We start from the raw sequence: 16,682 nt of genomic DNA, 5'->3' as shown, positions 1-16,682 counted from the left end.
GAATAGATTCTTCATGCTTTCACATCTGAGCCAGGCTGTTCCTATGTAACTCTCTGCCACCTCCTGGTGGCAGAGGATGCACCTAGCAGGAAAGAAACAAAAAGACCCATTCAGTCTTCAGTCTTTACTGAGTATGCAAACAGCTCGCATACTGGGAGGGTTAACACTTTTAAGAAGTTAATGTACCTGGGGGCCATCCTAAGACAGTTAAAATTGGAATTTTTTTTTTGGGGGGGGGGTTAATTGTATTAATTTATTCCACTTTGACCTGTAGCAAAAGATTTAGTAAGTTTTGATTTTGAGTTTCATTACTTTTTAAATTTAGCACATACCTTTGTTTTTAGTGTTCTCATTTCTAAATGACTCCAGGGTCATTTTCTAACCTTATTTGATGCAGTGTTACTACTCAGTAAGTGGAGAAATGTACTTACTGGGTAGAACAAACAGCAAATTGATTAGGAAGGCCTTTTTTTCTTTATTATAGAATGTGTGTTTTTCTCTTGTCAACAACGTATCAGGATTTTCTAGAGTGTATTGCCCTTGCAAGAGGTTACTTCTCCCTTATAGTCTGTTTGCTATTTTCTGTGTGTTGTCACTGATCAAAATGGCTTTTTAATTTATTTACTTTCAAAAGCAAATGTTTTGATTGGTGTGGAATTTATTTGTGTTTTTTAACTTAAGAAAACTCCTTTCTTCTTTTAGATAAGCTACGAAGAAGTATGCCTAACCTGGCCCGCACGCCAAGCACCGCTGCCGTCAGCAGCAACCTCAGCTCTCCCGTGACCGTGAGGAGCAGCCAGAGTTTTGACTCAAGCTTGCACGGAGCTGGAAGTGGGGTTTCAAGGGTGCCGTCCTGCAGTAAGTGTAACAGAGTGATGGCGCTAACCACTCTGGGGTGCCGACCTGCAGTAAGTGTAACAGAGTGATAGCGCTAACCACTCTGGGGTGCCGACCTGCAGTAAGTGTAACAGTGGTGGTGCTAACCACTCTGGGGTGCCGACCTGCAGTAAGTGTAACAGAGTGATGGCGCTAACCACTCTGGGGTGCCGACCTGCAGTAAGTGTAACAGTGATGGCGCTAACCACTCTGGGGTGCCGACCTGCAGTAAGTGTAACAGTGATGGCGCTAACCACTCTGGGGTGCCGACCTGCAGTAAGTGTAACAGTGATGGCGCTAACCACTCTGGGGTGCCGACCTGCAGTAAGTGTAACAGTGGTGGTGCTAACCGTTCTAAGTAGTCATTACCCTGGCAGGAAAATAGCTTGTTCTCCACCGTTTCTTTTTCACTTAGTGCACCAGAGGAGGCATTTCTCTGTCTTGTAACTTCGTTTTCACTATCATCAAATAGTATTTCCTTCAGTGTCCATGTTACCAGCTGCTACTACTAATAAATTATAGGGGGCCTTTCCACCCAAGGATAACTAAATAATCACTAGTTTGCCCATTATACCAACCTCTCACCCATGCAGGTTCTCATCTTCTTTCTGTTAGTCTGTCAGTTTTCTATAGAGAGACACACTAGCTTTGTTCCGCTTTTACTTTGGTCTTGTTTTTCCCCATTCCAAGCATTTCACTCCAAAGATGAAGGTATGTTTTTGTGTGTCTAAGGGACTTTGTATCCCTCCATTCCAGCACACCACATAGTCGTTGCTCACTTCATCAATGAGCAATGTAATGTAATGCTAACCCTAGTGTGTGCTCTCAGCCCCTGTGGGGATGCGGTGGTTAGGAGGGGTTGGGTCTTCACTGTCACTAGGAGGAAGGCTGTAAGCCAGTGTTTACATGGCCGTAGAAGTCCACGGAGTGTGCAGAATGTGCTAGCTAAGGGTTTGCATCTCAAGTAGTTTTTAAACCCTCAAGCCCAGTTTTAAATACCAGTTTATTTCCCAACATGTGGTCATCTCGATGTCCTGTTTCAACACTGAAATGACTGCATTTATTCTGTGTAAGGAGCTGTACTAGCTGGGTATAGACATTATCTTACTTTGTCTACCAACAGCTCTGTGAGGTTGTTCCTGTTATCATTCCAATTTTGATGATGAGAAACAGTTTCAAATAGGTGAAGTAGCAATTTAGCCGAGGGTGGGCAGGTCGGAAGTGCAGAGTCAAACACGGGTCTGCCGGAGCTAATGCTTTCGGCTACCGTGACGCTGTGCTCCTATGGGCAGTCTCTTTTTTAGTTCTTCTGAGTTTCTTCATAGCAGAACCTAAAGACCTCATCCACTGGGAAGTCCTCATTGCTTTCCTGGCGACCCTAACACATGCTCCTGCATACTGTAGAGCTAGGATGGGTAGAGTTTTGGTCCAATCTCTCTTACTCAGTGTACAGGTTGAACTTCTGCAACCTAGAAATCAAGAATAAAGAATTCCAAGATCTGAAACTTTTGAAGGCTGTGTGACACCTCAAGTGGACAATTCTATCCTGTGAAACTGTTTCATATAAAAAATATTTACTATGTTGTATAAAATTACCATTAAGTTATGTGCATATAAATGAATTTTGTGTTTAGACTTTGGTTTATCAGCAACGTGTGAGTGTTTCTGTTGCTGTTCCTGAGGGAGGCGACTTAAAAGGAGGAAAGATGTATTTGGTTCACATTTTCCGAGGAAAGATGTATTTGGTTCACATTTTCCGAGGAAAGATGTATTTGGTTCGCATTTTCCGAGGAAAGATGTATTTGGTTCACATTTTCCGAGGAAAGATGTATTTGGTTCACATTTTCCGAGGAAAGATGTATTTGGTTCACATTTTCCGAGGAAAGATGTATTTGGTTCACATTTTCCGAGGAAAGATGTATTTGGTTCACATTTTCCGAGGAAAGATGTATTTGGTTCACATTTTCCGAGGGGCTTTTTGGTCCATGGATTGTGGCTCTATTGCTTTGGGCCTGAGACAAGGGAAACATTTTGGAATATGTGAAGGGATGTGGCTGCCGAGTTCATGGTGGCAGGGACACAGAAGATAACCAGGGAGAGGCCACACTCCTCCAGTGATTACCCCGTGACCTGCTGCTTCCATCCCCAAGTCCTGTCATCTTCAGAACAGTGACCAAGGCTTCGACACCCATGCCTGTGGGTGACCTTTCGTATTTGAACTATATAGCATTTTGTCCCTGGCCAGCTCTTGTTCATCTGGTAATGCAAAAGGTATTTAATCTATCTCCGTGAATTCCCATGATCTTGACAGTACCTGCAGTATGCCGCACTCCCAAGTTCAAAGTCCCTCTAATACCTAAGCCAAGTCTGAGCAGTAAAGCACTGTGAGATCAAGGGCATTACGTGATGCAGAGTAAACATCCCCATCACATCAGGGCACAGTAGGGTCAGAAAGGAGTAATGGACCAAAGCAAAGCTGAATCCACAAGTGAGCACCCGCTGCCACAGTGTCAAGCATTCTGATATGTGGTGCCGTAATATGAGCATCAGGGCCCTGGGGTGGCCCTGCACCTATGGTTTTGCCACTTGCAGGCCACGTGCCTTCTCCCTGCACTAGCTCTTCTCATTCCCTGCAGCTTTCCTTGGCAAATGTCCCATGTTTATGCATCTGTAGTTCCTGAAGTCTCAACCACAGGGCTTCTGGCCCTCCCACACACTACTGTCCAGTCTATCTCCTTCACTGTCCTTTGAGTGCTTTGACAGAGGCCCTGTGACCCTGTCACTCTTGCCTTCTGCTGCTTACCCGCAAAGCCGGCATCGCGTGAACGACTCCAGAGTCTCCTAGCCAGCTCAAGAAGAGGCCGAGCACTTTTGGACCATAGCTTTAGCAGTCTGATTCTCTCAGAAGAGTCCTCATTTCCATCTGTACCATCAAGAACACAGCCTTTTCTATCTTCATGTGTAGTTGGCATTCTGGTCTTCTGAGCTACTATAGGAATCAATAAGGGCAAAGTTTTGTTTTGTTTCTTGCCTGCTTCTTCAAACACCTTCCAAATTCACAAATTCCTCCTGCAAACCAATGCCAAAGGCTTAGGAACCACAAGGTCTTGGGGTCAGATCAACCACCTTGCTTTCAGTGTTGCTAGTTTTTTTTTTTTTTTTTTTATCACTGTGGCACATAACCAAGAGAAGGCATCTAAAGGGAAGAAAAGTTTATTTTGGTTCAGTTTTGGATGTGTTAGTCCATGACTGACTGGATGTGTTGCTCTGGGTCTGAGGCACAGCAAATGTCATCCTGAAGAGAGCAGGTAGAGGAGGGAGTTGTTGAAACAGCAAGGGCCTAGAGACAAGGTATGTCTTTCTAGGCTGTGACCAATGACCTGCTTCCTCCAGGCAGTCTCTATCTCCTAATGTTTCCAATATTTCTCAGAATAAGGCCACCAGCTAGGAACTAAGGCTTCAACACATGAGCCTGCCTGTATGGGACATTTTATGGTCAAATCACTAATACAAAAGATATGTCTATGGGTATGCAAATGTTCTTGAATTTGAGGCACTAGAGAGATTGCTAAGTGATTAGCTGACTGTTCTTTCAGAGAACCCAGACTTGTTCCCAGACGCTACATCACAGCTCACAACCTTCTGTGACTCTAGTTCTAGGGGATCTGATACCCTCTTTTGGACTCTTGGACACTAGGCAAGCACAGACATACATTGTTAAAACACCCATGTGAGAGATAGATGGTAGATATAGATAGATGGATGGATGGATTGGTGGATGGATGGATTGGTGGATGGATGGATTGGTGGATGGATGGATGGATGGATGGATGGATGGATGGATGGTTGGATGGATGGATAGATGGTTGGATGGATGGATAGATGGTTGGATGGATGGATAGATAGTTGGATGGATGGATGGATGGATGAATACATAGATAGATAGATAGATAGATAGATAGATAGATAGATAGATAGATAGATAGATAGATGATAGATAGATATTTCTCAAGTTTGAAAATATCCCAAATCTAAATCTAATGTCTGTTTCCAAGCATTTCAGCTAGAGAGTGCTCAACGTGTGTCATGCTTTATTGTTAATATATTTAACCAGATTGTGAGCTCTTCTGGGCTTGGACCTTAGTTTATTTGATTTTCTGTTCCCAGTAGCTGACATGTTGCCTGAACACAGTGAACTCATAGTGAATGACAGTGAAATAAAGATGAGCCGATGAATGAATGCATAGAGTTGCCTGTCAGGGCTTAGCCTGTTAAATAGTTAAATTAACGGAGGGTCTAGTAAAGGCCGAGACAGCGTATGAGTGTACTAATGACATGAACCAAGAGAGGACTGTTAACTAACTTTATGTCATTTTTTAGGTAGCAAGCTAAATATATCATGAAGAAATTTAGCTGAGAAAAAATATAAATTCTAGGTTTGAGTTATGAAGATCAACAGTGTAAGTGTAGGGTGAGAGAAAAATGTTTTGAAAATAGCAAATATGGGACCAATTAGGAATTTTATTGACTGTAACTCAGTGTGGACATTAGCATCTTTGAATGTCATAAAAATTAATATAACCCCAAATAGGATGGAGTATACATGACTCAGAATGTCTAGCTTTGAAATACTCAAAAACTGATGAGAATGTGTTGGAAGGATGCAAGGACTAATTTTAAGAAATGGCCTGTAGCCAGAGCAGAGGCCACTTGAACCACAGAATAAGTAATAAGTAATAATGATAATAGTAATAGGTAATTGATAGCACCATATAAATATTTCTGGACATTCTTAAACAAACAAATAATGGATGGATGGGGGAATTCTTTATAGTCGGATTCTATTTAGTATATGCAAAGAATTGAAGAAAATAGAGAAATCACTTACAGGGGACAGAACAGCAAACAAGAGGTGGTACTGTGCATTCGAAGGCCAGTCACTGAGGTGGTTTGAATGAGAATACCCCCAGAGGCTCATGTATTTGAATTCTCAGTCATCAAGGAGTAGGACTGTTTGATAAATTAGAGGGATTAGGAGGGTGGCCTTATTGGAGCAAGTCTGTTACTGGGGGTGGCCTTTGAGATTTCAAAAGCCCATTCTTAACCAAGGCTCACTCTTTCTGCTTGTGGATCAGTATGTAGTTCTCAGCTACTGTTCCAGTGCCTGCCTGCATGCCACCATGCTCCTGCCATGATGATAATGGACTAAACCTCCCAAGCTGTAAGCAAGCCCCCCACCCCCAATTAAATACTTGCTTTTATGAGTTGCTGTGGTCATGGTGTCCCTTCACAGCATTGGAAAAGTGACTAAGGCAGTCATATTTCAGGTTCAAGGCTTAGGATTCTGCAAAGGGTGGGTAGAGAAAATTGGAATGGCAGCATGGTGTCATCAGAGACTTTTCCTTGGGTTTTTAATCATGAAACTCAGGCATTTCTATTATTTTCTTACTTATAAAGCTGGAATTATGCCCATTTTTGCCAGTTTTTTTTCTATTATTTCTTTGTAATGCAGGGCCCTTACAGATATTGGCTATAGGGGACACGGTTGGGTGCCAAATGTAGACAAATTTCTAAACAGTCTTATTAAATAAAAAACACAGAGCCAAATAAAGGGGTAAAAGCCTAAGAGGTCAGGGAAATAGTGAGAGCCATCAACCAACCTTACCTCACCTGCTTTGCAGCTCCTAAAAGTGAGATATTGCCTTGCTGTTTTGCCCTCTCATTGGCTCTTAGCCCAGCTACCTCACTTCCTTGTCACTGCCTGTCTGTCAGACCTCCAGGTCTCTATGGTGTGTCACCATGCTTGGCTCTGTTCCCTAGTGTGACCTTGAACACACAGAGCCCCTGCCTGCCAAGTGATCAGATTAAGGGCATGTGCTACCACTGCCTGACTTTTGTGTTTACTTAAAAACGGCTTGCTATTTCCTCTGATCTCCAGGAAAACTTTATTTATTAACATACAAATAAAATATCACCACACAATCCATCATGGCAGGAAGGCATGGAGCAGGTGGCTGGTCACATGACATCTGCACAGCGAGGTGCTCAGTCAGCTGCCTTCTTTCTATGCAGTCCAGAACCCAGCCGATAGGATGGTGCTACCCACATTTAGGATAGGTCTTTCCTCCTCAATTAAACCTTTCCAGAAAAACCTTCCTTGACACACACAGACATGTGTTTCCATGGTGATTCTAGTCTGTTGAAGTTGACAGTATAGAGTAACTATCACAGATGACATTTAGAATATAATTGATCTTTGTGTTTCAGGACTGAATTCACTTACCCTAATAGTTGAGGGACTCTGTATATAACCAACCTAGTAGTTCACATTATCAACAAAACATAATGAAGAATGTTCATAAAACCCCAAAGGAAACAAACCAGTCTCCCATCATCAGGAAAAGAGATAGTTATGACATTCCATACCATAGCACGTGGAGCTCTCTCTCACATCATGTTGGGTAAAAGAAGCCAGACACCAAAGGGAACATAGGATGTGATTCCAATGTCAGACTGGCCAGAGTGTGATAACACAAGAGAGAATGTGTTCTTTGGAGATGTTTTCCCTGTGAGGTGGTGTGTGGGAGTCTATGATGAGGGAGTGAAGCTGTATGTCTTCAGATGGGGAGTACACAAACATGTTTCCTGTAGAAAGTCACAAACACATGTACTTAGGGTTTATTATATATAATGCTTCAAAGGAAGTTGAGCCAGATTCACATATTGAACTATGTTTTAACAGATTTTTTTTTCCGTTTGAAAACAATTAATTTAAAAAAACTTTTGCCTGAAGGCAAAACAGTGCCTCTTCATCCTTAGAGAAAAGGAGTACAAACTTAAGTATTTCTGCCTGTTTATTACTGTTGACCATAAAATGATGTTCAGTGTTGATAAACATTTAAGGCTCGTTACTCAGATTGCTTCCTTCATTTTACAGATTTTTGCTACTGTTATAAAGGTCAAAATAGTGCTTTTTAATTGAGTGGTTACTAAGGGCTTTAGGTACTAAGGCTTTAAGTAGATTAATGAACTTAATTATCAAGTAAACCCTGAGATAGTGTCCTAATGAATGCTACTTAAGGAATACGTTTGTGCCTACAAACATCACTCCTGGCTTCCTCTATAATTACAGCTATTAAATTGTCTCCATGTTTTGTTTTCATGAGGCTATCCTCAGAGCAGCTATCAAGAAATGCTAATGGGGTCTGGAGAGATGGCTCAATTGTTGAGAGCACTTCCTGCTCTTCTAGAAGACTGGAGCTCAGTCCCCAGTAACACATCAGGTCACTTATACAGCCGTGTGACGCACACGCATACACTCACACACAAACGCACACATACACACACAAATAAATAAATTAAAACTCAATCTTAAAAGAAATCCTAATAATTTCTAAGCAAACACAAATTTGTTTTGGAACAATTCAGAGTTTCTTAAAATTTTTAAGGGGAAAAACGTTGTGTAGAATTGCCTTCTGAATATTTGTTGACCTTTGAGCAGCACAGATTTGGTCTGAGCAGGTCCTCTTACACCTCTTTTTTTTTTTTTTTTTTCATGGGATTTGAAAAAAATTTTGAAAAACCTGCAGCTAAACCTTGCAATTTAGAAAATTTGAGAAAGTTGAAAAGAATATGTAATTAATGCATAAAATAAAGATAGATGGTATTCTGTTTTTATTATTTAATACCATAAATATTTTCAAATCTGTTATAGTTTAAGTCATAATTTATGAGCACACTTATAGACCATATACAATCCCATATGCCAGGGAAATGCAAACAAATATAAAAATACCTTGTAAATCCTAATTATTTTAAGTGTAATCTGACAATGTTAATTGATCAGGCTTTGGGTCAAGGGGGATACTGATATAAGTTTGGGGAAGTCACAAGTTACGATCTGATTTTTGCCCTTTATGTTGTTCATGGGTCAACTGTATTTAGGCCGTGTTGCTGACAGAATGGGAAACCATCGGGGGATTTTCCCTACTATATGTAGGTGCTTAGAACCTGTACGTCACTTACCTCTTCAGACAGTGTAGGCTCCTCTGAATGTAAAGCACATCTAACTGGGAGACAGTTGAGAGTTCTTCACACAGATATCATTTTCTCTTGCAGTCCCATCACCAGGACAGATTCAGCACAGAGTTCACAGCGTGGGGCATTTCCCGGTGTCTATCCGGCAGCCCCTGAAAGCTACAGCCTATGTGAGTCCAACTGTTCAAGGCAGCAGCAGCATGCCTGTGTCCAATGGCATGCAGCTATATTCCAATACAGGAATCCCTACTCCAAACAAAGCTGCGACTACTGGGATCATGGGCCGTAGTGCCCTGCCAAGACCTTCACTGGCAATAAATGGGAGTAACTTGCCTCGGAGCAAAATCGCACAACCTGTCAGAAGGTAAGAATAACTTTAGTTGTTAGTTTATTTAGCTCAGGTAGCTTTATCTGTACTTGGAAATTCCAAATGTATCCAGGTCAGCCTCACTTTTCTCTGGCTGAGTTTAGCCATAGGTCACTGTCCTTAATGGCTCACCCTTGGTCCCTCTTTCTCAGTTAGGTGTCTCTGTATACTCAGAATCCCTTCTCTTAATCCTTGTCCCGTGTCCCATCTATAGAGCTTTTCAAGTTCCTTGTGTGACTAGATTCCTCCCGTCTTCAGGTCTGTGCTCACAGTGACACCTCTGTCCAAGGTTTGAAACATCTTAATTTTACCCATCAGGAACTTGGCCAGTTTGTATGGGTGAGTTCCAGATGGCTCAGGCAACCTTTTTCTTAGCTTACAAAGGTCAAGTTCTTTGTAAGGATACAGTTTAGACAGGCGTAGTGATAGCAAATCATGACTTAGTTTCCTTAGTAAATGCAGAGATGTACCATGTTTATGGCTAACAGAATTATATGACTTAATATATGTTCATTATTGGGGACCTTCCATTTTTTTTCTTGAAAAAAATATATCTTGAAGGAGGAAGACTGCTACCATCAGACAATATGAGAGGGTCTGTTTTTTTCAAACCTGAGAAAACATTGGGTTTTTCAAAATTATTTTTGAAATATTTTTTCAATATTTTTCAAGTTCTTTTTACTATGCTAGAAAAATATTTAAAATGCTAAAAATTTGTGCATGAGTTTATATAGCTAATAAAGTTGCTGTATGTTTTTTTAAACTGTTTTTCCATTAAAGACTTTACCTTTTACTTTCTATCTCGATCTAGTTTTGGTATATTGAAAATTAACTTGTGCATGTGGGATACATGTGGCTCTGTGCTCTGGCCTCAGGCTTCAGCAGATGGGCATACACTATGAGAACCCAGAAGGATGTAACTTGACACACACTTGGGACAGTGCCAACAGCTTGTCATTACTGGATGGAGGAACACTCATGGGAGAGGGGATCAGAGAGAGCGATGTGACTCATGGGATTATTAACAGCCCGTTTGCTTTCTTCGTCTCTTCATAGTTTCCTGCAGCCCCCCAAGCCCCTGTCCTCACTCAGCACACTGAGGGATGGAAATTGGAGAGATGGTTGCTACTGATGCAGTTTATGGACCCTTGAAGAAGGAGACACGAGTGAAAATGAGGGTTGTGTTACCTAGCTGGCTGGGTAACAGTGGATGCTGGGATATTCTTTCCCGTTCCCATTTTAACCTACGTACTGCATTGTTTCCAGTGGACCAATCACCAGAGACCAATGATTGCACTTCCTCTCTGCCTGATACTGCAGCATTCTCAAACTCGTGGTTGCAGTATTGTTACACTTAGATCTAGGAAGTTTTTGTAGAACTGCTCTGTATCTGAATACTTTTTGAGAGAATTGAGACGTATTAATAATGCTTTGCCATATGAGGTTTTTAAAGTACCTTGTTCATTTTACTTACATGTTCTAAACATCTTTCCATTACATGTTCTGCATTTTAATACATTGCATATTTACAACTAGGTTCTATAACATGGTTTGAATTTTAATTTTTTATAGTTTACAGGAATTTTATTTTTTTGTGCCTATTTCTTTTTATGCCTATGTGAGCCACTATGGAACAACTTAAATTTTGTGCCATAAAAATATTTTTGTGGTAAGGTACTATTTTTTTAGCTCTAGGGATATATCAGCAAAAATACACCATACAATTTGAGACATAACTTTACGTTGAATGAGCACAATTTAATCTAAAGCATTGCGAGGAGACAGCCAGATGGCAGAGTTGAACGGTCTTGTCTTTTTCATTGTTAATTTATTGTCTTACATGAGTTTCATATTTATGATGGTTTCACAAGCACATTGCACTTAAGACCTGCAATGTTTGCTGCTCAACCACAATTGATTTTCAATACTTTATTACAAAGGATGAAACTGTAATGTTTTATTAACAATGCTTCTGGAAATGAATGCATTTTAAAGCAAATAAATCTTTTTGATAGACCTTTTACAAAACCCATTTGCACTAATGAATGCTTTCTTATGGTCTGTGACTTACTATTTGTTACTGTGTACACTGCTGTTTTGGAATGTTCAGAAATAAAGACTCTATTTCAGCAATATCAGGTCACGCATGAATGTGCAGCATCAAAAGTGAGGCTTCCTTCCATACTCATGGTTCATTACCGTTGTAAAAGGAGTATCTGTGGCCGTGTTCCTGGATAAGCGCATCGCAGAGACATTTAGAAAACGCACATTATAAAGATTACATGTTCTTTTTTCTACAATGCATTTGATAACAAGTACAAGGTTTTAGTTTTGTGACAAGATTTGGTCTCAGGCCACTAGAACTCAAGTAGCTTGCTGTCAGGACATACTTATGAATGAATAGTGTCATGGGGTGTAGCTAGAGTTTTCCTGCCTGGCCCACAGTCAGGACAAATCTCTCTCACCTGCCAGTCCCACAGCCATCAGACCCGACCAAGTAAACACAGAGACTTATATTGGTTACAAACTGTATGGCTGTGGCAGGCTTCTTGCTAACTGTTCTTACAGCTTAAATTAGTCCATTTCCATTAATCTATACCTTGCCACATGGCTCGTGGCTTACCAGCATCTTCACATGCTGTTTGTCATCGTGGTGGCTGGCAGTGTCTCTCTGACTCAGCCTTCCACTTCCCAGCTTTATTCTCCTCCCTGTCCCACTTACACTTCCTGCCTAGCCAATGGCCAATCAGTGTTTTATTTATTGACTGATCAGCAACACATTTGACATATAGACCATCCCACAGCACTTCCCCCATTTTTTTTTTTCAAAAAGGAAGGTTTTAACCTTAACAAAGTAAAATTACATATAATTTGGGAATTTGGGCGTAGCTTCTCTTACTACTTCCTGCTGGAGGGGGGCGCTGTATCTTATGGGGACACAAAGAAAATTTTAGGATCATGGAGTAGTCCGTGAGGCTGTATCGTCTGAGCCAGTTGCCTTGAAACCATTCTGGATGTTGAATCATCTGGGCCATGGTGTCATCGGAGACCTTTCAGGGGGTCTTGGCTGGTCAAACTTGATGTATCTTAATCTGGAACAAATCCATAGCCTTTGCCTTTCTGTGGGAACAAAAGCAGAGTCTCCTTTCCAAAGCAACACATCCTTACATCCAAATTTTGAAGTTAAGCTATCTTTAAAGTATACATATTGGTTTAACTCAGCTTCCTTTGCAATCAAATATCTCTCTGCAGTTAAGAATCCTAAAGACAACACAATCCAGATTCTCTGTGTAATATTCACCTTCACGTGGCTTATTTTTTATATTAATTTTACTGTCTCTTTAAAGACTTTATTTTTTAAAACTATGTATTTGTTTCTATAGCTGTATATATCACCTTTTTGTCTCTTTCAAGCCTACGTATATTTTACACACATTTTAAACTATTACATCTGAATCTGTCTTATTGTGAACCTATTGCTTTAAACTGCAGCAGCTGTGGCTGCTGGCTCCGCCCACCTCAGCTTCCCAACATGGCTACGTTTACCACCAGCTCTGGGAGCTATCGTGGGTCTATGCTTTTATCCAAGCAGCGTGTAGTCCAGAAACCTCTTTTTTTTGTTTTGTACTAGTAAAGGCTAAATCTACCATGCAGCTTAATGTGCCACTTGCAGAGGCCTCATTCCCACCATACTGCAGGTTGAGCGCGCACGCTAGGAACCCACCAGTAGCTCAAACGGGCAGCTGCCGCTCATTTGAGAGAGACAATTAGGAAGCTGTTTTTAGCTCCGTTTTAGAATCTTTTCTTAGGTTTTAGGTGGAAACTCTTGCCACCACGTTGGACGCCATTTGTAGCTAGAGTTTTCCTGCCTGGCCCACAGTCAGGATAAATCTCTCTCACCTGCCAGTCCCACAGCTGTTCAGATCCGACCAAGTAAAAACAGAGACTTATATTGGTTACAAACTGTATGGTCATGGCAGGCTTCTTGCTAACTGTTCTTCCAGCTTAAATTAATCCATTTCCATTAATCTATACCTTGCCACATGGCTCGTGGCTTACCAGCATCTTCACATGCTGTTTGTCATCATGGCGGCTGGGAGTGTCTCTCTGACTCAGCCTTCCACTTCCCAGCTTTATTCTCCTCCCTGTCCCGCCTACACTTCCTGCCTAGCCAATGGCCAATCGGTGATTTATTTATTGACCAATCAGCAACACATTAGCCATACAGAACATCCCACAGCAATGGGGATCTGAGTAGTCATTGGGTGTTGGATTTGAAGGCTTTCTTGGTATCAGTAAAATAGCAAATTGCTGTCGCTGTTCTGTATGACCTCATCTGAAGATACCATGAAAAGTTTCAGCAGAGGTTTAAAGAATGTCTACAGTTATTAATTTTCAATGTTCTTGTGTGCAGTTCTATATAGAGTTAAAAGGACTTTTAAAATGACAGTCACTGAAAATGAAGAGTGGGTACATGGAGATGGATATAAAAGAGGAAATAATAATTACCAAACATGTCTTCAGTGATAACAACCATGTTAAGCGGTTTTGTCTACATCCATTGAATTTTATATCTAGCAGTCACCCACTGTTATTCACCCTTTAAAGATGGAGACCCTGACAGGTGATTGGGAAAAAAAAGAGGACATAAAAAGGTCAGCCTTTGGAGAACATTTGGCTGGCAAATGGTGAAACTGCTCTTTTTTCCGGTCCTTCTGACTTAGAAGTCTTTTCTTCACTGGGATGTTCTCTCCTGTGAATGTGTGTAGTTAAATTAGCATATAGATGCATATATCATATGCATGATATAGATCAGATAAAATATTTCATTCAAGGTGTCTTCATCTTGGATTTTTATATTCTTGTTCTAGAGAGAGAATATAAAACATTAAGTTAGTAAACCACAGTCTTCTCCGTCCTGAGAGCCACAGAGGGAAAAGGAGCTGTGGTAAGGAAACTTGAGAGGACACTGGGCATCATATAAGTCATGTTCAAAGAGGCAGCTTGTCAGATGGCCTACTGGACAGGAACTGAGAGAGACTCACTCCTAAAGACTCTTCATGACTTTTTTAACCTGGAAATTTTTCGTAACACAAAATCATGGATGTTTTCATATTTCACTGTAGGATCCAGGTAAGTACAGTAGACTCACAGGAAACAACTTAAAATGTTACACAGTAGGTAAGTGGGTGGTAGTCATTAGACTGTGGTCCCCACACCAGGTGAAGTGTGTCTGGGGGATTTGGAGAATCAGGATGAAAGTCATGGGGATGAAGTCAGGAAGGTGACATGCAAGGCCAGGTAGGGCATGGTAGGCCACAATGCGGACTTTGATTTTACTCAGAAGAAGAAATCTCTTTCCTGATCTTAAGAAGCAGAGTCTATGACTTGACTGACCATGCCTGCACTTGTGGAGAATGGATGGTAGGAGCCCAGTTGTGGACGCCAGAAGGGCGAAAGGAGAGGAACTTCCACCTGGTCTTGAAAGGGGCATGCCATCACTTTTACAGTCAGTTCATGAAAAGCTTGTCACTAGGTCCAGTCTTCAAGAGGAAGAGGTTACACAAGAATGTAAGTACAAGGAGATAAGGACTGTGAAGGTCCTGTAGGAACTGTTGGTAAAACATTTCTATGACCTTCACCAGATCTGTGCCCATTAATTTACAAAAGTGGTACAATCCTGTGTGTTTTCCAGTAGCATGCAAGAATTCCAGTTGTCCCAAGGTGTTGGCATTGTTTGCCAGCCTTTAATGTTTAAATTGCAGCTGTGTTCATGCCTCTCTGGTTCCTGGGTTGCTAGTGAGATTAAGTATCCTTTCATTTTCATTCATATATTGAATGCTTATATAGAATCATTTATAGATTTTTGTTCAGCCCATTTTTCAATGAGAGTTTTTTTTATTGGTTTGTGATGTTATTTATATATTTTTCTCTCTTTTTTTCATTTACATATGTTGACTTTTAATTTTCTTAGTAGGGTGTTTTGATGAGTAGAATTATTCACCAGATTTGAATTTTATGCAGTTTGTCATACTGTTGGGGGTTTTGGTTTGTTTTGCTTTATACAAGTTTTAGAATTTTTTTTAAAGTATATATGTGAGAGAGAGGGAAGGGAGGAGGGAGAGAGATAGAAAAAAAATGTTCTCGAGAAATCTGGAGACATCGGAGCACCTGATGAGCGGCTGTAAGAAGTGTGCAGCCTAACATGGGTGCTGGGAACCCAGACTCTGCACGCTGCAGGAACAGCACATGCTTTAAACACTGAGCTGTCTCTGCAGCCCTTGCCATGTTGCTTTTAAAGATTAATCCTGTGTCTTTTAAAGGAATGTGCCCTAATCCTATGATCAATAAAAAATGTATTCTCCTATATTTTAGAAGTTTTATTTTGCTTTCATGCACAGGTTTATAGTCAGCCTTGGTTTTTAATGTGCTATATGAAGTAGAGGTACAGTTATATTTTATATCTTCCATGTGGCTATCTGGTCCTATTAGCACTTACTGAAAAATCCCATTCTTCTCTTTGCTACACATCAGTTGTCCTTCTGTGTCTGTCTGGGCCATCTGTGCTCTCAGAACTATACAGTTGAGATCACTGTAGCTTCATGTGCTTTTAAAGAGCAGAATGATCTTGCTACCTTGTTTTGTTTCAGGTGTCATGGCTAATCCCTTTTATTATAAACACACACACACACATTGATTCTAACTTGTCAGGTTCTTGCTAGCATCTGGCTAGAATTTTTACTGAGAGTGCATTCAATTTGGGATAAATTTAATTTTTACAATTTTAAGTCTTAAACTCCATGAACACAGGCTAACTTTTATTCAAGGCTTCTTTAATCTCTTATTAAAATTATACAAATTCCTCATGGAGGACTTCAAGTTTTACCAGATTAATTTATAGGAATTTGACCTTTATGCTGTTTTGTAATTGATATCTTAAAAGATTCTCCAAGGCTTCCTTTGAATATTTTATTCAATAATCTTAAATATATGCTGTCACTATATTTATCTTTGTAGACTTTACATAAGTCAAATGTCTTTCTGTTAGATTGATTTCTTTCTTTTCTATTTTCTTTTTGCCTGAATGACAATAGGAGGTATCTTTCTTTTTTTGTGTTTTGCTAATTTTAAAAGGAAAGGAATTTTAATAAAAGTTGTACTTTGATAATTTCTCATATTATATAATATATTCTGGTCATTCTTTCCCACCCTTTCTTATTTTCCTCCCACCCTTCCCAGCATCTCCTTCTCTTTCCTTACAAATCTTTTCCCAAAATTCATTGTGTTTTGTTTCCTATAGAGTATAGTTAGGGCTCTCTGTGCGACCCTGGGTTTGGAACTATCTATTAAAGCCTGGTGATCTCCTTAGTGGGTATTCACCTGTCTGTCATGCCTTCCTCTC

At 40.5% G+C, this 16,682-nt stretch overlaps 1 protein-coding gene across 2 annotated transcripts in view; it reads left to right on the top strand.

Moving 5' to 3' along the window:
• Slain1 (SLAIN motif family member 1) overlaps nt 1–11,415 on the top strand; it is a 57,185-nt gene extending 45,770 nt beyond the window's left edge. For both annotated transcript variants that reach the window (XM_052732534.1, XM_052732533.1), the window contains 3 exons: nt 703–858; nt 8,995–9,277; nt 10,337–11,415. In XM_052732534.1, the coding sequence (XP_052588494.1) occupies nt 703–858; nt 8,995–9,277; nt 10,337–10,412 (515 nt within the window). In that variant the 3' untranslated portion in view covers nt 10,413–11,415. The remainder of the gene's footprint in view (nt 1–702; nt 859–8,994; nt 9,278–10,336) is intronic.
• The last annotated feature ends 5,267 nt before the right edge of the window (nt 11,416–16,682 follow it).

Source organism: Peromyscus californicus, unplaced genomic scaffold (assembly GCF_007827085.1).
Source record: "Peromyscus californicus insignis strain IS unplaced genomic scaffold, ASM782708v3 Scaffold_12__1_contigs__length_115047231, whole genome shotgun sequence".
NCBI lineage: Eukaryota > Metazoa > Chordata > Mammalia > Rodentia > Cricetidae > Peromyscus > Peromyscus californicus.
Note: the sequence above shows the minus strand (reverse complement) of the source record. Positions and strands in the feature narration are given on the sequence as shown.